This window comes from Thalia democratica, chromosome 5, assembly GCF_965202585.1.
Source record: "Thalia democratica chromosome 5, ktThaDemo2.hap1.1, whole genome shotgun sequence".
NCBI lineage: Eukaryota > Metazoa > Chordata > Thaliacea > Salpida > Salpidae > Thalia > Thalia democratica.
The window spans coordinates 37,770,603-37,791,875 of record NC_139169.1 but is presented as its reverse complement, the minus strand read 5'-3'; the positions used below and the strand labels follow the sequence as shown (position 1 = coordinate 37,791,875).

Sequence of the window (21,273 nt, the reverse complement as noted above, 5' to 3'; positions counted from 1 at the left end):
AGACAATCGACTAAAACTTGTCAGCAGTGGCTTAATAACGTTTGTATAATGCACAAAAATATTGAGTAAAGTTGATATAAAGTTAAAAATTTATCATATACGCCTTTAACGCGTGCACGACTACTCTAAATTGGATATTTTAAATTCATAAAAAAATTAAAAGGCAAAAATTCAAAAAACAATGCATACATAAAAAATATAAAATAATTTTGTAGGTTATATTAAAATCCACAAGCTATCTTTTTGTTTTTGAAAGTTTCAAATGTTTTTCGAGATTGGCTAAAATAAATTTTAAAATTAAGTAGTTTTAAAGTATCTCAAAATTTATCTAAAATTTTGCAATAAAGAAAAATGACTTTTAGGTATTAATAAGACCTACATACATTTTTTTCTCATACATATACATATATAAATTCTTTTTTGAGATATAATCGGTGAAATATACTTTATTTTAAGAACTTGGATTGTCGGAGTTTGAGTTGTACTATTAACTGACATGTAACCGCCTTTAACCGATGTTAACGTATTTGAACACCAACGTAACTAGACACGACGGCGGGAACAAAACCGCTGTAGTACTTACAGTTCACCAGTACTCACTTGTACCACCTTGAATAACTCAGCAGATTAAAAAGGAGACAAGTTGTCGTAACTGCATTGTTTGAGGTAGACATTTCAAAAAGTACTCGACTGAATGGCCTCGGGCGTGTTTAGTAAACAGAATATCAATACACATTTGACAGCGTGTTTTGCGAGAATGGTGATACTGAGCCTAGTTAGAAATATTCAATCAAGCCACGTAATAATCTTTAACTTCAGTGAAAAACAGTTGTAAAAATAAAGACTTGATGTTTTTTCGACTTTTAAATATTAGGCTTAAACTTTTTTTTTCCAATGATATTTTGAGTCTAGTTAAACTCTATTAGTCGTTAATAATGTTAACGTACAATTTTAGAAAACTAACTAAAAATGTTGATACTTTCTAGTTTATCGCAATAAAATATTTTTTAAGCGTATTAATGGTAAACCTTATAGCTTTTAAAGCATTAAAATAACTAAACTGTATAAAACAAAAACTTTCTGTTACAAAAAAGTTTTTGAGAAGAAAACATAATTAAACAAGGATCCCTAAAAAGACTAATCATACTTGCTTTAAATTACTTAATGGTTTAACTTAAAAAACAGTTTATAAACGATCTTTGACAAATCAAAAACTTATATTTCAAACTTTAAGTTTTCAACTTCTGGCATTTAGTTTTAGGTACAAAACAAAAAACAAAATAACCTTTAAAATAACTGTAAAATTTCAAATACTATAAGTCAAAAATATATTTAACTCAAACTAAAAATGTTTGATTTAGGATAATTTAAAAGTTCTAATACGCTTTACACATCAGAGCGTTTTGAAAATTGTATATGATAAACATTAGTAATATTAAAACATACATACATTTATATAACTAGTCTTTATTACTTAAAAGTGTTTACATCTTTACTCGCCATACAGTAGTGTTCTATATCAATACTTCATTTCAAAACTTTTACTTAGAACAAAGCATAAAGCTCAACATAAGACAATACATTTAAAGGAAGGTTTTTCAGCATTTTTCAATTTGTAAAGATATTTTCAGTATTTTTGAGTGGTAAGTATATACCAGTTGAAACTGTTTATTTAAGAAAAAAATAAGTTATCGATAAGAATTAATCTTAACCAAAGTGTTTAAGAACCATTTGTCTATGTTTTTAATGAGCTTATAAAACATTTCACTGTAACGTCTAAGTTTCAACCAAAGAGTTTAATAATTGATACATCTTAAGCACATCAAAAACTGCGCATAACGAAAGACGCAATAGCTGTATAATTTGCTACTTTTACTGTAAAAACGAGACATAATCATAATGAGATGACATCATCTTATTCTGATAAGAAGGTTATAACTTACACGTGATAATTTAACTTCAAAAGGTACCTGTACCAAGTAGTATATTGAAACTACAGCAATCTTCCTGTCAGTTATGAAAACAAAATCCCACACACGATTCAACAAAAAGTTTACAGAGTTGATTATTTTACATTTTTGAAATGACGTACTGCAAAAACTGTTCTCAACTTTGACATACTGGTGCAGTTTTTTTTTTAATTAAATATAAGATTTTAAGGTGCTGCAAAAGTTGTTTTAAGCCTGTACCATGATTTCTTTTACTGTAAAACTATAACTTTTATTGAAAAAAGACGTTCAAATTAAATAACTTACAGCTATTTGTTATTTCAAAATAAATCAAACCAATCAGTGATTTTTTAAATTGCGTAAACAAACTAAAAACTTTCTACTAGTTAAAAAAAAGTATAACATAATTAGTAGTGTGTTTTTGTAAATGTTATAAACTTATAATTACAACGTGTTTTATAATTCTGAGTTCTTATTTCGAAACTAAATAAAAAATTATTTTAAACAATTTTTTTGTTTTCACAAGTACTTTTAAGAAAAAGTTTACTTTGAACCATATATAAAAAAAAAGGTTGAACATTTTTATGTGATAAAGAAAAATATAAGTTAGTTTTTATACAGTTATACTTTTTTCCTTTATTGATTGATAATATGAATTCAAACGAGCCCACTGTTCGTATCTTTATAGCAACTTTTAAAGAGCTTTACTTGTTCATTAAAATAAATACTGAACTAAAACATGTTTACTAACCTCTTATAGTGTTAATTCTTTGAGTTACTGTAAAACCAAACATGTTGTTTTTCGTAGGATTTCGCTTTTGAAATGGCGTAACGTAGTTGTCTGTAACAGTTTGAATGTTAGTTACGATATGTTACTCTTTATATACATTTTTTTCAAAATCTCTATTAAAATTATTCAATCACTTTTGTAAACCTGCGTTTTGTTTTTTATGAGGTTTAGCATAAATAAAGTAAAAAACATTTATTTTTCTCGATTAACAAACTTTAAATTCTTAAAAAATATATTCCTTTTATAGTTTCTTGATATAAATTAAAAAAATAGTATAACTTGGTAAAGTTTATAGTATCTTTATAACTCAACCAATAAAAAATTAGCCTTTTTTAATTCTAAAAACAAATCAGTTTACGGATGTATTAAAGTACGTTAATTGTTAATCACAGTTATTTAATGTTTAATTAACTCGATTTTTTTTATTTCATATTCATAAATTGATTTAATTTTTTTTGAGATGCTTATTATTGTACAAAAATGTGTTCGAATGTCTTTTTGTGCTCAAAGTTTTTATTTATAACTTACTATAATTGAGTATGGTAAATGATATAAAACTACATAGTTTTCTAAAAATAGTTACTAAAATAACATACAAATTCTTACATAGTTACTAAAACTCGTTTTTGTAAGACTTTATTTCAAAATAAATCCTTGTATAACTTGTGTGATTAATACAAAAGTATACAAACTTTCAACACTTTGCTTGAAACATCGATATTCTTTGGCAACAAAACCTCTTTCATCAAAGCAGCAGCCCCTGTATAAATAATTATTCCTTAGTTATAACTTTTATTTAATGACTAGACTTTTTGTTACTTTATAAAAACTTATTTGAAACTTTTCAAAATTTTTCATTGACAAATTCTAATTTCATACAGATTTATGCATTTTAAATTTTATGACTATGTATGTATCCACGTTTCAAGTAAAGGATATTTAAGTTGTAAAATAAAAAGATAAAAAATGTACGGGCCGTAAAACAGTAACATCTTGCTCGCGTCATCTTTAAAAATAGTTAAATTAATTGATACTTAATTCATTCTGAAATAGTTAAACTTTACTTAAAATTTAAAACGTAAATTTAAAATATGAAACTAAAATCTAAAGTATACTGTTTTATATACTTTTTAATGTGTTCGTAGTTTAATTTTAAGTACACAGTTAGTGCTTATCGTAACTCGATAACCGAAAGGTTTTTTTGCACACTAAACAAAATTTTGATCGATTTTATGTCGTTCAATAGACAATGTATGTGTCAAATAACCATTACTTTAACAGAGTTGAATAGCAAAAGCATGTTTAATAATTAAAAAATAAAACCTAAGTATAACTATTTTAACTAACAATTTTAAACATAATTCTTTACTAGTAACTTCCAAATAGTTCGAGCATTTTTTCCTTGCTGACAGATAATCACAACTTTTGGATTTTGCTAAAAATGCTTGCAAAACTACAAACAAAATAAACTTCAACGGAAAACTTTTAGCCTTAAACATTTTAAATGTATCTAAATATAAATGTTAAGTTGTCAAACAGGTTAAACACTTAGTTGTATAAAACTTATAAGACACAGTTTTTTTTATTTTATATAGTTTGACATACAAAACTAATCTGGCTTTATTTTAAAACTTGCTTGTAATATTTTTATCTTATATAAATGGGTTTTGAATTACTTTATGAGACTCTGATCATGTAAATATCACTGAGCTACATCTGTAACTTCTTGTTTACAATTTTTTTGTTGTAGGCTGCTATAAATAGCATTTACAATAATTATCGTCAAACATGTTAGAAAAAACCACACAAAACTAATTTACGATAAGTTACTCTATAAGTTTGTATACTCATAATGGTATACTAAAGTTCTAAAACCTTAAGAGAGTCTTTATGTTGTAAGTAAAGTTTAAAAGTGAAAAATTTTATAGTAGAAAAAAAAAAAAAAATAAATGAAAGAAAAAAATCTGGTAAATCGATTTAGCGTAAAACTTATTCTTAGTTTGTTCTAACTGACTTCATTCTACACGAATAGCAACTAATATTTTTGCTGTCGTAATGAAAGGTCCTGAGGCTTTTTTCGCGTTTTTATTAGAGTCCGCCAAAAAAACGTAAAAAAGTACTCAAGTCGTTGCGTTATTTCATAAAAACTGAAATAACGTAAGATAAAAATTCTAAAAGTATCGAAACAAGTTTTCTGTAATATATAGTAAAAACAAACTTTTAGAATAAATTTTCTTTGTTTAACTTACATATAATTTTCCAACCAGTACCTCTTGGACTTATAATTCCTTTGAAGTGTTTTAACTCGCTTGACACACAAAAACGTATGTTAGTTGATAAAGAAAAAGTACTGTGAAAATTTTATTTTATTACTACTAAAAACTGCTTATATATTGCAGTATATGAAATTTACAACACTACCCTGTATAAAATGCAAATTTTACTGTTTTTTTTAATGAGTACCGGTAAAACCAGGTTAACTTTTAGCTTATGCAATTTTTTGTTCAAACTTAAATACTAATATCACACTATTTTCGAGCGATTGACAGTTTAAATTCTACAAATAGTTTGAACTACCGTATTAAATATTTACTAATTATTTATACTAATAAATTAAAAATGAATGTTGTTAGTAGACACACTAACAAATTTATCAAAACAGGGCAAAATAGTAAAAATATACAGCATTTTAGAAGAGTAAACCTTAAAGTTATTAACAAAAAAAGTTGAATTTTGTATATATCTGGTAATATAAATAAACTGTTAAATACTGATAATTTTCAAAGTTCTTAGTTAAACAGTCACTTTTTTTACCTATGAAAGGATTGATGTTTTAATCTATGCGTAAGTTTTATTTTACATGCTGTACTTTAAAATAGAGTTAACCCTTTAGTTTTAAAGTTATGCTTTTATACTAAAATTTTCAACTCAACTTAGTTAACTATTATAAAATTAATAATAGATTACTTATATCTTTACATTTCTAGGAGAATGTTAAACTATGTTAGTGTTTTATAGTTCGATAAAAAATGCTTAGGTTAAAAATAGCATTTTAATAGTATCTGCATACAACTTTAACTACATGCTTATTGTTAAATTTTGTAGGTAATTTCATACCTTATTAGAGAATATACAAAAACTATTTCGTTTACACCGTCTAACAAGTAGAGTTTGTAAGTCTACGTTTTTAACAATAGTTTAATGTTTATTATTTTCTAAAAGTAGTTTACTTGTTTGTACAGTCCTGGACAAGAGGTTGAAAGGTATTCGTGGTCCGCGCGAAAGTTTCTATCGTGCAACAGGTCCTAGGACTAATTATTTTTTAAGTCTTAGTTGTTCAATAAACTATATTACATAAATAGTTTTCTGGACTTTGGCGAATTTTTTTTTAGTAGTTTAATTTGCATTTATCTTAATATAGAAAAAATATCAGGTGAAGTTTGTAAACTTTAGTATAAACATTATATTTAAATAGATATCTTTAAAACATACAGAAATATATTTTGAGAAGAAAAATAAATAAAATTTTTATTAAAAAAGTGTTTCTTTTTATTTTTAAATCACCTTTAAATCTTTAACTTTTTAGCTACTATGAACTAAGACAAAAAAAAACTTAGCACATCATTTAGTTTGATTTAAAAAAACTTACAATAAAAAAACTCACAAACTCTTATTAGCTAGTATAGTTATAAATAACTTTATTCTCTAAGTATTCTTTTAGCATCAGGAAGTTTAAACTTTATTTTAAAATATTATGTTTGAAATATTAAAAAAAAAAACTGTACTACTTAAGTAATTTGTACTATTGCATTTATTCATTTTTTAAACTTTAGCAAAAAAGCATTTAATACTAGTCTTAGACTTTGTGAAAGAATAATTAAAAAAAACTGTCAGAGATTTAAATTCGTCTTCTTTTATCTCTACTTAGTACTTATTGCCCACTTACACGCTAGAATAAGTCCAATGTTACTCACTATTGGAAGCTGTTGTTTATTGAAAATATAACAATTAAACTATACAAATAAAAAGTTACTAAAAAAAACTAAAAATACACTATACAGTAAATAAACAATAGCTGATATTAAGGATAAATACTCTTCACTAGCTTCACCAGTTTCGATGTTTTCAGTAAAAGTAAACTTTGTATTTTTACACAATATTATAAATAGCAGTAAAGGCTTAACGTATATTTTTTACTTATTAAGCAACAGTTTAAATAACTTTTATTATACCTAATGTTTCAAAATCCTACTAAAATCGACAAAAGGAGTATAAATAAAGATGAAAACTGGTAAGAATCAAAGATGAAAAAGTTTAGGTAAAACTTTTTTTTATGACTTTTATGAGTAAAATCGTTATGGACTTTCTGTGACGACATAGCTAATTTTAACTAAATGACAAAAACCCTACGAAGATCAACATAAGAAGTATGAATAAAAATTTTGTAAGAATATAAAATATATGATAAAGTTATTGGGGAAATTAGGTATGAAAAGTGTTATGTAGTTTTCAGAAATAAGGTGAAATCGAGAATAGTGTTATTCCTTTATTTCAAATTAATGATTTACTGGACCCTAGCTGAGATTTGACCAGATCCGGATCTAGTTTATTGGAAATACGTAGCTTTCAGCAATCAGATTTTTTCAGTTTTGTACTTACTGTATTTATGCTTTGAAATTTTTTTTTATAGAAATCTTTACTAATCTTTACCACTTTTAACATTTGTACCAAAACAATTAAGAAAGTTTCAGAATTAGTCATTTATAAGCATTTATTTAAAGAAGAATGAATATATGAAATGTATAATAAAAACAAATTATACAGTATCTTCTTTTATAGCACCGACATATGTGTCTGTGTGTTAACGGATTAATACACTTCAACTGGGTTCTGTAAAAAAATAAATACTGAAAAAGAATAGAAGCTAAGGTAGGGGTATACATGTGTTTATTAAAGTAAAAATAATTTTTACAGATTTTTACAGGTTAATAGTTAATAATAAGTAAAATACTTAATTTTCAAATCCGACTGTTATACAACTATATAATATTTGTAACTATCAAGTCTAAATTACGTAAAGTAAACTATAACACACAATAAAATAACAAATCATAATATAAACTACTTACATGAACGGAAAGGAAGAACAAATTCAAAATTTTTACCGATTGCTAATGATTGAACAAAATATATCTAATAATTACGTCACAATATATATGAACATTAGGATTAGTTATTTAATTTATATTATAAAGTTAGATAATTTATTCTTTATGTTTGGAAAAAGAGTAAAGCACTTTAATTTAAAAAAGTAATATGTAATCTATTGTGAATAAAAAGTAAAACAACAACCACTAATTATTGAGTCAATAAATTTAACAACGGTAAAGACAATCAAAGTCACCGGTACTTGATATAACGTATATTTTTTTGTTATATGTTTATAATGATTAAATCTACATTATAACAAGGTCAAAGTTAGATGCAATTAGGAAGCAGATTTAGTTTAAATGTAAAAATTTAAAATGTAAAATTTTAAAATTTAAGAAAAAAAAGCACAAAAAAAACCTGTTATTAAGCTTACAAAGGACTGACCGATAATTAAGTCACGGTGACATACATAAAACCACAATGACTTAAATTGCATGTAGATTGTAAATATTTATTAAAATATCTAAATGAATAAAATAATTAATTATTGTTTTATAAAGAAGTAGGGTACTTAAATTAAAGATTTTATACAGATGTTTTAAATATTAAATAACTAAACTGTGTTATGAATTACGGGTTGTGTTTAATATGAAAGTTAAAATGTAAAACATAAAACTACAAGATGGTTATATGCTAAGTATAAACTTGCAGTAAAAAACCTCTAGCCGTTCTATTGGGCGTAGTTAGTAAAAAAGCACGGTTTATCTATCGGGTTTTTTTACAGAACCCAGTTGAAGTGTGTTAGTCCGTTAACACACATAAACATATGTCGGTGCAATAAAAGAAGATACTGTATAATTTGTTTTTATTATATATTCTAGTGAACTTGTTCCACTAGGATCTTTTGTTAACAAGCACTTAAATTTATATTTAGAATAGTTATATAAAAATGTAGTTATGTTTTGAAGAAATGTGTAAATAAAAAAGAACGTATAATATTTAGAGTATTATAGAAATTAAGAACTGTGAAATTTTTGAAAAAGTTTTTTAATTACTGATTCTACTAAAAAACAACAAAAAGAATAATTTCAACATTTAAGTACATAATTTTAAAATTGAACCTGAAGTGAAAATTTTGGTTTGAAAAGACTAGAAAAATTAAATGAAAGTCTCCAGTACTCCTGAATAACAATAAATTTAATTCTAATTATATAACTTTATTACAGCTAAGTAAGTTGTTAGCCACTCTAACTTATTTTTTACAAAATTTATAAACATATTGTTTTACATTTATATGTATTTTAAAACTTTTCTTAAAAAGTTTAAAACGATTTTTAGTAGAACTGTCAAAGTTACGATTTGAGCAAGAACAGTTCTCAGTTATTGTAGGAAATTGTAAGTGTCCTTCAATTGTCTATTGAATGTTTTCTTCTGAGTATGTCATATTTACCGTCTTTGTAAAATGATGACATTCCCCAGCCTTGAAAAGTGTTTTACGCAATTATTTAATTTAAGTATAGGAAGTTTTCGCGCAAATAGAAACTTTACTCAAAAGCCAATTTTTTCGAATCATTTCTGCATATAAACATATTTATGCTTAATGTAGCGCGCTTCCCGTAATGCAAGAGACAAAGTTGCCAGTATTGTGTCTTTTTCAAGTTACGATGTTTTACAATTGTTACGTCTTCTATTACAATTACATCATTTCAGTGTTAGCACAACCTTTCGCTCGACTTAGCAGCTACCAATCTATATTCGAAGGGTTTCCTCATTTCATTGTCTAGATCAAACACCGGAGTGTTTTTTCATCTCTGGGTTTTATCCCGTTGTTGACAATCGTTGTTTAAAGAATTAGATCTATCCATTTTCTATTGTAGATAAAAAGTAGTGATAAATTTTGTGCGTCTTTACTCGTTTAAAATTAACCGTAACGTAAATACTTTGTTTAAGTTAAAATTAGTCTCCTAACAAGATCAAAAAAAAACTTTGTTAGTTTTCGGGTTTTCTAATACTATCAAAGTTATTGGTATAGTTATTTTTAGAAGATTTTGGACCAAATTAAATGTTATAAGCTTAGTTATAAAATCTATATAAAACCAAAATTTAATTATAATTCTATCACTTGGTTTAGGGTTAAATAGAAATCCTACAATTACTTATTTTTTAGTAGTGCATTAATAATATTATAACATTTGGACCTTCCTAATCGTCCCTCAAAAATTCCTTTACTCCCCGTAACCATAATTGGTTATAATGTCATTAGTCTTGTTAGTTATAAAATTATTTGTCAAGTTAGTTATAAAATTATTTTAAAAATATTCTTAAAGTTTGAATTGCTGTAAATTTAAAGCAACACAAAACATATAAACATATTGATTCAGTGGCTGTTTTATTTGATAGTCAAATGTGCTAATTCAAAGTTTGAAACGATTTAAAGCAGAACTATTTAAGTAACGAATTGAGTAAAAACAGCGTTAAGTTCCAAAACAAATTCTTTTACAAACTTCGAAGTTTTAAACGTAGTTTTTTGTCTAATAAAGCTAAATTGTAAAAAACTCCAACTTTTAATACTAAATATATAAACATATTGTTTTAGTGGCTGCTTTGTATGTTATTTAAAAATGTTCTTAAAAAGTTTGAAAATATTTTGACTAGAACTGTTATGTTATGAGCCTATGATAAAATTATTGTTTTAAACATTTTAAGTGTTTTAAGATATTGAATATGTACTGTAATGTTTTTTGATTATATTGTTATTTTCAAACTGATTGTCGTTCTAGCTTTATCTTATAGTTTATAATTTTATAAGTATAACTGTTCAAAATATATATTCAATTGTTTGCTAACAAAAAATTCCAATTGAAACAAGTTCACTGGAATATAAATAAAAACAAATTTTACAGTAATTTTCCTTTATTGTACCAATACAAACATATATTTCTGTGTGTTAAAGAATCAATACACTTCAACTGGGTTCTGTAAAAACTTTAGGTAAAAACTTTAATTTTATAAGTATTAATTTTTTGAATTTGATTATTGTTTTTTCCTTTTATTTTTGCTAATGAAAAAAAGTCGAGTCTGTAATAAGCTAAGTCTTTATTTTAGCCAACATTACCATGATGTAAATTACTCAAGTAAAACGTTTTATGGTAGTTTTTACAATAGCCATTTTAGCCAATTAAGATCTCAATCCAGAGTTTCCCAAACTTTTTTCAAATGGCCCCCTTTGAAGAAATAAAAAAGCTATGGTCCCCTTCAACAATAACACTCAAACTACCATTAAAAACACCAATGGCTTTTTTTTTGCTCTTCAATAGTAACTCCAGAAACTCTAGTGTAAATTTTAAATTATGACCTCGTGGCTTCTTTGCTGCTCATGGCCCCCTGAACATCTGTCATGTCCCCCAAGGGGGCCACTCGGCCCACTTTGAGAAACCCTGATACACTAACAAGACAAAAATCATAATTTAAATCTAGACTAAACTCTAAAAACCTCAAGTATGGGAAAATAATAAAGCTAAAATCCCTAAGAAAGTACACTGCAACAAAAAATTAAGTAACAAACCAACCATGTGAACACTGCCATCAGAATTATATGTCTCAGTAACTTTTGAAAAAGCACATTTAATAAAATATATGAAGTAGCTTTAAAAATATCATGGTTTTTAGTGTTAAAAATATTGTTTTTATGATGTCATAATTTTTTTTTTTTTTTTAAAGGTAGAAAAACATCAGAAAATACTCACTCTCCCCTCTGCAACGATAAACGTTTTCTGAAGGTCAAGCAAGTGAGTTTGAGCTCATCACATGTTATTCCACCTGCCCTATCTTTAAATTTACTATGAAAAAAAAATTACCTTTTAACTAAAAATAAAAATGTCTATGTAATAATAAAAGAAAAAAAATTTAACTAACTGAAATAAAAACTAATCCTAACCCTTTATTGAAAAAAACCTTTGGTGACACGTCATTTAGCAAACACTCACAAGGTTAAAATCTCAACACTAAAAACCACAAAGTGTGGGAAAATCATGAAGCTCAAATCCCCAAGTAAGTATTTGCCGACGCTACAACAAAAAACACACCAACAATCCAATCATGTGATCACTGCCACCAGTGTGAACTCACAATCAGCTGTTGCAAACTCAAATAAACAAATATCTAATTAAAAGTATTTAGTTCTAAAAACATAAAAAACTAACTAGAATAAAGAAATACTGTAGTATGAAAAAAAAAAAACTACTTGTATGGATAATAATGTATACATATATATCAACAATAAAGTCAATAAATGATAAGAGTTTTTAAAATTTGTAAGTATTAAGTTTGTACAAAACTCAAAAAATAATAATAAAAATAAAATAAAAAATAAACAAATAAAATAAGTAAAAATAAAATAAAAAAAATATTAAATAAAATTAAAAAAAAAAAAAATACTAAAATTAAAAAAAAAATAAATAAATAAATTAAAAAAATAAATAAAAAATTTTGTATCAAATTTATACTTATACATCTAATTTCTAATAAAAAAAACATAAAAAACAATCTTAAATCTAACACAATAACAAAATAAAAACAAGTAAAATAACTCAACAATAAACAAATGTATTACAATAATTTATAACAATCACTCTTTCATTACCAGGGCAATTATAAAGTAATGACCTACACATCACAATCTGTTACTTTATTAGTCAATTACTTTATTTCTTGATTTTCATAGGAGAACTTAATGGACTTCAAAACTATGTATCCAAGTTTTAAAACTGTTAGAGCAGTGACTTTACGTAAAACAAGGTTTTCAATCAGAATTGCACTCCAACTTTCCACTGTATAAAAAATATTTTGCAAAATACACAGGTAACAAGATTGCCACACATTCTGGGTACTCAGGGAAACTCAGAAAGCTTTAAATTCTAAAAAATCTCAGGATATTTTTACTTTTAAAACTTAGGATGACTCAAGGCAGTATTGTTTTTTATGAAAATATCAGAATAGGTTTTAATTTTTTTATAATTTCAAGGCAGATTTTTTCTAGATCTAGAACAGGGGTCTGCAAACTGTGACGCCCATGGTCGCATTCAAAATTTTGTTTCAACTTATTTGAAATATTTTTTTAAAGATAGAAGAACATCAGAACTCACTCTCCCCTCAACAACAATAAATGTTTTTAGAAGGTCAAGTGAGTGAGTTTTAGCATATCATGTGTTATTCTACCTGCCCTATTTTTAAGTTTATCAAGAAAGTTTTACCTTTTAATTATAATTGAAACTAAATCTATCTTGAAACGAAAAAAGAATAGAACTTTTATTTTAACTAACCAAAATAAAAACTTATCCTAACCCTTTATTGAAAAAACCCCTGGTGACAAGTTGTTTGGCAAACACTCACAAGGTTAAAATCTCAGCACCAAAAACCACAAAGTGTGGGAAAATCATGAAACTCAAATCTCCAAGTAAGTAGCCTCTGATGCTACAACAAAAAACACATCAACAATCCAATCATGTGATCACTTCCTTTTCAAAAAGAATTAGAAGATTTTAGTGCATCTTTAGATGATAATCTTTCACCTAAATACTTTTTGTTCGAAAAGATTAGTAAGAAATGTTCCCTTTTTGACCTGCCAACCCCTGATATAGAATGATATTTAGTAGGTGCAATTTCAATATTTTTTTATTTTATAATTATATACCCAATTTTGTTTAAGAACATGGTTTTTATTAGTTTTGAAATTATTTTTCAAAGAATTTTAATCTTGTAGATATCTCTTCACTATTTTAGAATTAATATTGTAGTTTTCTTTTAAATCTAAAGTCAATATTTGTCCTGAATTAGTTTAAATTGTACAGAAACAGAACTAGAAATATAAAAGTTAAACTATGCACTAAAAAGTTTTGATATACTTTATCATTTTAGTTACTTACATAGTTGAGTATAATTGTGTTTTGTACGTCCTTAATTCATGTATAAGATGTTTGTTATAATTTGTAATACTTGTTTTCAATATAAGCAACTAAAAAATGAGTATAGACGAAAGTTGTCTAATCTTTGAAAGCAGTATTTCTCATTAGTTTAGTGAACATCTAATGCAGAAGCATAAATTATACAACCTTCCTTTTAATTATTCAGAAGAAAGTTAGGTATAAGCTGTTTGCGCCAGAGGCAAAAAAAGGACTTGAAAAAAAAACTCTGGTTGACTCAGGGCAGTTTTTGGTCACTCAAGGAGTGACAACCCTGAAGTAAATAATATATACTAGAGTTTTATTTGTTTAAAAATTTAAGCATTTAATCAACATAACATGCAGGTGTAAATTACATAAAATTTATAAAAATTAAATAACTAAAAAAGAAATATTATTAGTTGTAAGTATTTTTTTTATAAATTTAAGTTTTTATACATGTGTTTTGAAAACTAGTTTTTAGTTAATTTTTAATATTGCTAAATTATAAATTACTTTGATTAATTAATTTTTTATCAAAAATCTTTAAAAAAATTTGATAATTTCATTGGTTGTTTTAAATTTTCTTAATTGATTTTTAAATTATTAGTATTATTAAGTAAAAGCTTATTTAAACCTTATATAGTGGTTACAAATACTAAAATAATTGATAATTTAAGGCCATAAAGGGGTACAACATAAAGTTAAAAATTAACATTGACCCTTATAATTATATCAAAGCTAAAATTATTCACTATAATATACTTTTTTAAAAATAAAATTAACTAACGTTTGAGATAGAGTCAATTGTAAAAATAGTTTCTGGTACGAGCCTTTAAAGGAGAAGTTTTTGCTTGCTAATTTTCTTGGAGTTTTGACAAACATACTATAAATGTAGCTTCTTCATTTTTTAATCAATGAGCCTAAAGTTTTCAAAAGGTGTTCCTTGCATTGAAAAATCTTATTGTAACAAATTAAAAAAATAAAAAGAATTTATGACTATGATATAAAAAACAGTTTTTATTATTATTTGATATAGAAAAAAGCTTTAAATTTAAAAAAATTCTACAATAGGGTTGTCTATTGTTAAACTAAGATTACTGAGAAATTTTTATAAGGATTACTTAAAAACTGTTGGAGAAGATAGATTTTTACAAAATATATTTTTTTTGTCTTTATACTTTTGTTCTCTAATAATGAACCTAATGAATTTTTGACTTAGTCTCAAAAACTAGTTTAAATTTTGTTAGACTGTAAAAAGCAACATCTAACTTATTTAAAGATGTTTAAGACTAAAATCAACATGTAAAAATTCTAACTCCCTATGTCTTTAACACTTTTTAAAACTGATTTTTTTAAAGTTTGTCAACCTTTTTTCTGTATATATATTTTTAAACTGAATTAGTAATTTTTTGATTATAGAATTATCGAATAAAATATTTTATCTGCAACACTAGTTACTTTTAAATAAATCTGTTTTCTAGTAATAGTTATTAAATTTTATAGTGTAAAATATATAAAGTAATTTTAAGATTAAATTTTAAATTATATACTTTTAGTTAAGGTTTTGAAATTTTAATAAATGGAAAGTTTAACTGAAAAGGAACAAAACAAAGAAAGTAAGTTTTTTTTAGTCTTGAGAGTAAACTAAAAAGCCACATACAATAAAATAAACTTGTATAAGTTTTATCTATAGATTGTTGAAATTAATACTTTTATTTTAGATCTACATCAAGCTGAAATTCTATTTTCTGGTTTAGAACAATTCATAAAAGACAGAGTGACTGAAAATGCTTGGCTTCTAATCAAACTTAAAATAAAACAAATTGAGAATAAAAGTTTGTTTCAAGTTGTTTTTTTGTTGTACATTAGGGTGCTTATAAATATGGCAACGTTGTAGTATTCAGTTATAATTTTTTGCCCTTTGCAAATACCACAAAAAACACCCTGTGCAAAAATTTGAAGCTGATTTGAAGAAAATTTTATTATGTGGAATTTGATTTTCTAAAAACCATCCCAATGCAAATTGTATGGGACTAGAAAAATGCAATCATAAGTTTCTAGTAATCTAGCTGGAATTTTTTTTACATCTAGGAATTATCAAATAAACACATTGTGCACAATTTCAGATGATTCAAAGAAAGTTTTATTGTGCCAACTCTTAATTTAAAAGAAAAAACTGAAATTTAAGCAAAACTTATAAATGTGATATAAATTATTAACTGGCTTCATATAAAACTTTCTTTAAATTGCCTTAAATTGTGCACAATGTGTTTATGTGATAAATGTCACATTTAAAAAAGTTTCTAGTCAAAAACTCTAATCTTCCCAATTTTTGAGTTCCAAATAATTTCATTAGGGTGGTTTTCAGAAAATTAAGTTCCCAAAAGTAAAAGTTTCTTTAAATCATCTAACATTTTACATGAGGTCTTTTTGTTTGTAAAATGTTGAAATTATCTAGCTGAATACTCAAAGTCACATTTTTGTGTCCCATACCCCCTACTGCACATAATTAATTGTACTAAGTAATGTTTTTATTGTTATCATTGAAAAAAGTATGGTTGGCCTTTTTTAAATTTAGTAGGTAATTTAGTTCACATTATTGTTTTTAGGTGCAGACTTAATTAAAGCTGAATATTTATTGTTTGTTCTGAAACAAATATTTGGAAAACAAAATGCTGATAAGCTAGAATGTCAAAATAAAACTGAAAAGTTGAAAAAGGAAAACAAATCACTAACTGATGCAAATATTAAGCTTTTAAGTAAAATTCAAATGATTGAAAATACAATGATACTAAAAGGTATAATGTGAGTTAATTTTTTTTAAGTTTTAAAAATTTATCTTGGGAAGAAAAGAACTTTTATAATTTGTTCACAACTAGCTAATTCTACTACTGTCTTATAAATCTAAATAAAATAAATCTAGAATTTTGATATAATTTTTTCGTGCTCTAAGGTTTTATGATTTTTAATGTTAAACATTTATTTAAACTGACTAAAATTCAGTAGTTATATAATTTTTTGCAATAGTTTTAAATAATAAGTAGAATCAGTTTGCAAAATAACACAATATCACACTTCAACAGGTTTTCTAAAAATTTTGATACAATTATTAGATGTAAAAAAGGCGAAGTTAATTATACCAAATTATCAAAAAGCGGTTTGTTTTATAAGTTTTAAACATTTAGTATTTTATATAAACCACACATATGTTTTAGATACTACTAAAGGTTCTCAAAAAGCAAGTACTCGTAATTCAACAGTTGAAAATTTGACTGAAACCACAATAGAACTAGATGACTCACAAAATACTAATGAAAGTATCCTAAAAGAAACTGAAACTGTATCTAACGGCTCCAAACTATCACAAAATTTACACAAATCTGGTTAGCTTTAGACTGATACTAACTTTTACTAGTACTTGAAAATATTTTTTTATTTATCTAGCTTAAGGCCATGGGAGGGTAAGATACATTTTCTGATCTCATTTATAACATCCTAATCTAAGCTTGCAGTTGTTGTTTTACTGTTTTTTAAACTTGAATTGTTTTTAAGATACAATGGTACTTTGTTTAAGAGTTCAATAGCTATCTCTTGGAAGGACCAAATAAAAGGTAAAAAAAAAGAACACTTTGTTAAAAGTATATTTTCTCCTTCACTTTTCCAACAATCATTTTCAAAACTTTCCAGTCTAATTTAAACTCAAAACAGGGTTGCCACAAAACCATGAATCCTGAAAAAACTGTAATATTTCAATTTAGGCTAAATAAACATGGAAAAACCTAAAATTTTGAATAAAACCATTAAAATAACCTAGAATTTTGAACAAATTTTGCATGTTTAGTAGTAAAATGTTGATTTGACACAAAAAATCTATCATTAAGAATTCTTTTTTGTCATCATCATTTTTTTATTATAAAACACCTTCAAAGCCACTTAACTTGGAAACCTGGAAAGACCTTGAAATTGACAATTTAGGCAAAATTAATTTTTAGTTGTTCAATTAGTTTTAAAACTTTGTTGATTATAGTTTTGCTTTTAATGAATATTCTTAAAAGTAAGATTAAAATTTGTACAGTCAGCTAAAGAAAAAAAAGCAATACAGCAGAAACACTGTAAGGTACTCACTACGCACGCATCTTGAACCCATGCAAAAATGAGTAACTTACAGTTTTGAGATAAATTTAATCACATGTTCACACAAAATAGTAGCTCACAACTACATGAAATGGAATTACAATCTATCTAGTTTATCAAAGTGTACTAGAAATTTTCAAGAGTACTTGTTTTTGTACAAAAGTACTAAATTTTGCTTTAACATTTTTGTTTATTTAATTTCACTCTTTAATAAAGCTTTCATGAAGCTTTTTAATCCAACCATTTTTGAGGCTTGCTTAATACATATAAAAAGTGCATACCTTATTGATGTCTCTTCTATTGTTTATTTTGGTAGTAGCCAACTAAAATAATAAAGATACTGTTTTTTTAACTTGTGCAGTTTCAATAAAATACTTCGAAAAATTATGGTAAAAACTTATAGAACTTTTTTTAATTTAATTATAGCTGGTATTTTCAGACAAACTCTTCTTTTTTCGTTTTGATTTATTTTTTACAACCATGTTGAAATACCTAAATTGTAGTACTGTTTGTAGAAAGAAATTAATTTAATAAACTATAACTATTTCAATTTTTAAAAGCTTAAGTAGGGACTATTTTAGGTGTTTCAGCCTAAAAAGTTTATATAACTTTTTTCTAAATTTTAATTAATCAAAGCTTTAAAAGAATTTTTCTTGTAAATTTGAAGTTTTGAGCTTAAATTAAAAAAAAAAATAGATGTTATCAAGTTTTAAAATTTCTGACAAAATTGACCATGAAAATATTGCTGTATGTATGCTTTTGTGAACATAGAACTTTACAAAATTTGACTAGTCTTAAATTATAAATATAAAGTTTATCTTATTTATAAAAAAGTTTAAAAACTAATTTTTAAGCTTTAATGTTCGAGCCAACCTTAATTTTTTTAATCATTGATCCATCCCACATAACTATTTTTTTTTGGCATGTACCCCCAAATATAAATTGTTATCTCATACCTATAATGAAATTGTACTTTATGATCATAAACTAAAATTTAATGAATAAAGTTTGATAGATAATGTTCTAAATTTTTTATGCTAATAATGAGAAAAAGTTTACAATTTTCAATCATTAAACACATTTACTAAAATTGAACAAATTAAAAGTTTTAATTTTAATGTGAAAAAAAAAAGATTTCTATTTCTATTTAACATTCAGCACCTCATAGTAAGTGCAAGTATTTTTTTAGATACTGAAAAAGGTTCATCAAAAGCCATTACTGTTGATTCAATATATAAAGAATTGTCTCAAACCAAAATAAAACTGGGTGACTCACAGGATTCTAATGTAAGCATCCCAGAAGAAACCGAAATTACATCTAACGGCTCCGAACCATCACAAAATTTTCACAACTCTGGTGAGCTCCAGACTGACATAGAAAATATTTATACATGACCAAGCTTTAACAGTTGATATTTGTTTAGATGCTGAAAAGTTTGGCCTATACAACACTGGTGGAAAACGAGGTGTTAAAAGAGCGTTCGGGTACAAAAGTATACCTGAAAAGACTAATAAAATTTATTCATCCATAAGGAAAGTCGATGTTGATGATGAAAACTCAAGTCATATTAATGTGATACCTAAAAGTGAGAACATTGATTTTGACTCTTTTTCCTGGTTTTATCATAAACAGTTATTTGTTTATTATTTGTAGTTAACGTTATGGTCTACTATTAGTATTAGAATAATTGTTGTAAAATATTTTAGAAAAATGTCTTTTTGCTTAAAAATGATAAAACCAATAGCTGACAGTTGCACGTATGCTAACTCAGGAAGTAACATAAAACTGGCGTGCATACCATTTGTAAAAAACATAAATTCATTTAAGTCTGATCTATAACTCAAGTAATGTATTAAACAGGCACTACAAATAAACAAAATGATGGATTTCAACTTGACAAAAAAGTTTCTGGAACAGCTCAATTACAACTAGAAACTAGTTCAATCTACCAAAGTAAGTAATTTATTTTATTTAAACATACTATCTGGTTTATAAAAAAAAACTTTTTATTAGATGTTTTTATATTAACAAATACAAAGCAACAAATGAAAGATAAATCATCATTAACTAAAATAATAAAATATAATAAAAGAGGTAAAGGCAAAAAGAAGCAGTTCTGTAATATTTTTTTACATATAACAAACTTAACCACGGTTTGAGCTTAAAACAAAAAAAAAACTCACAGAAATAAAGTACCCGCCGCAGAGGAACCCGGGCGCGACCAAGTGCCCGACGTGCGGCAAGGTGTACCGCAACTGGCGGCAGTACACCAAGCACCGGAAGATCCACGACGAGAGCAACCCGCACAAGTGCGAGCACTGCGGCAAGCCGTTCCTCTGCAAGGCCGCGCTGGACGTCCACCGCAGGAGGCACACGGGCGAGAAACCGTTCGAGTGCGAGACGTGCGGCAAGAAGTTCGTGTGCAAGGCCACGCTGAGGAGCCACCGGGAGACGCACGGTAGGGAGAAGAAGTGGAAGTGCTCGGTGTGCGCGAAGCTGTTCAGGACGAGGGGAGGGCTGCGGGGCCACATGCAGTTCCACGGGGAGAGGAGGCACGCGTGCGAAGTGTGCGGCAAGAAGTTCCACAGCAAGAGCAACCTGAACGCGCATGTGGAGTACCACTTCGAGCCGACGCACTCGTGCGGGCTGTGCGGCAACTTGTTCCACACGAACATGTCGCTGAGGAGGCACGAGAAGAACGTCCACAAGCTGGCCTGATTGCTGGTTCGTGATTGCTGGTTGTGAGGAATGAATTAACTTTTGTGATACTAGTGCAACTAATCAGTGTGATTTTTTTAAATTTGATGAAAGCTAGTAAAAGTTATTAATTATACAAAATCCTTAATCAGTTACAAAAAAAAACAGTTTTTACTTTTACAAAAATTTAAATAAACAAAAGATTTATTAGTTTTTATGTATTGATTTACACACCCCTTTGTTATGTTTAATGTTTTGTGTAAATTTTAAATTTAAACATTTTAAAAATAATAGTTTTGTTGTTTGTAATTGTTTTTTCAATTTTTAAAGGTTTTAGTCTAACCTTTTTTAAACACTGTATATCAAAATAACATTCAATTTTAAAGTAATTAATGCTGTACTATTTCATTAACTTAAATAAAGATATGGTTTTATTATTATCTAAAATTTTGAATTGTGTTATTAAAATTTTAAAATTATAGCATAAATATTTAATTATGATTAAATTAGTTTCTTTTTGTATTAAATTTTCGTTTCCTTTTTGTATTTTTGAATGTGTGTCTGAAAAATGTTCCTCGTGTCTTTACAAATTTCATCAATTTTTAAAGT

The 21,273-nt window shown here is 26.2% G+C and overlaps 1 protein-coding gene across 1 annotated transcript; it reads left to right on the top strand.

The window, feature by feature from the left end:
* Positions 1 to 15,388: 15,388 nt before the first annotated feature.
* On the top strand, positions 15,389 to 20,895 carry LOC145836070 (uncharacterized). Its single transcript, XM_082943868.1, has 9 exons — positions 15,389 to 15,448; positions 15,554 to 15,667; positions 16,442 to 16,637; positions 16,916 to 16,989; positions 17,048 to 17,215; positions 19,156 to 19,323; positions 19,391 to 19,552; positions 19,828 to 19,920; positions 20,153 to 20,895. The coding sequence occupies exons 1-9, from the start codon at positions 15,412 to 15,414 to the stop codon at positions 20,683 to 20,685; spliced, it is 1,545 nt and encodes a 514-aa protein (XP_082799994.1). The 5' UTR covers positions 15,389 to 15,411; the 3' UTR covers positions 20,686 to 20,895.
* Positions 20,896 to 21,273: the final 378 nt, after the last annotated feature.

Excerpts from the sequence above, each read along its gene's own strand:
- LOC145836070 (XM_082943868.1), top strand. The coding sequence starts at position 15,412 with ATGGAAAGTTTAACTGAAAAGGAACAAAACAAAGAAA. Across the intron at positions 16,990-17,047 it reads TACCAAATTATCAAAAAGCG|ATACTACTAAAGGTTCTCAA; the intron begins GTTTGTTTTATA and ends CATATGTTTTAG. Across the intron at positions 17,216-19,155 it reads ACAAAATTTACACAAATCTG|ATACTGAAAAAGGTTCATCA; the intron begins GTTAGCTTTAGA and ends GTATTTTTTTAG.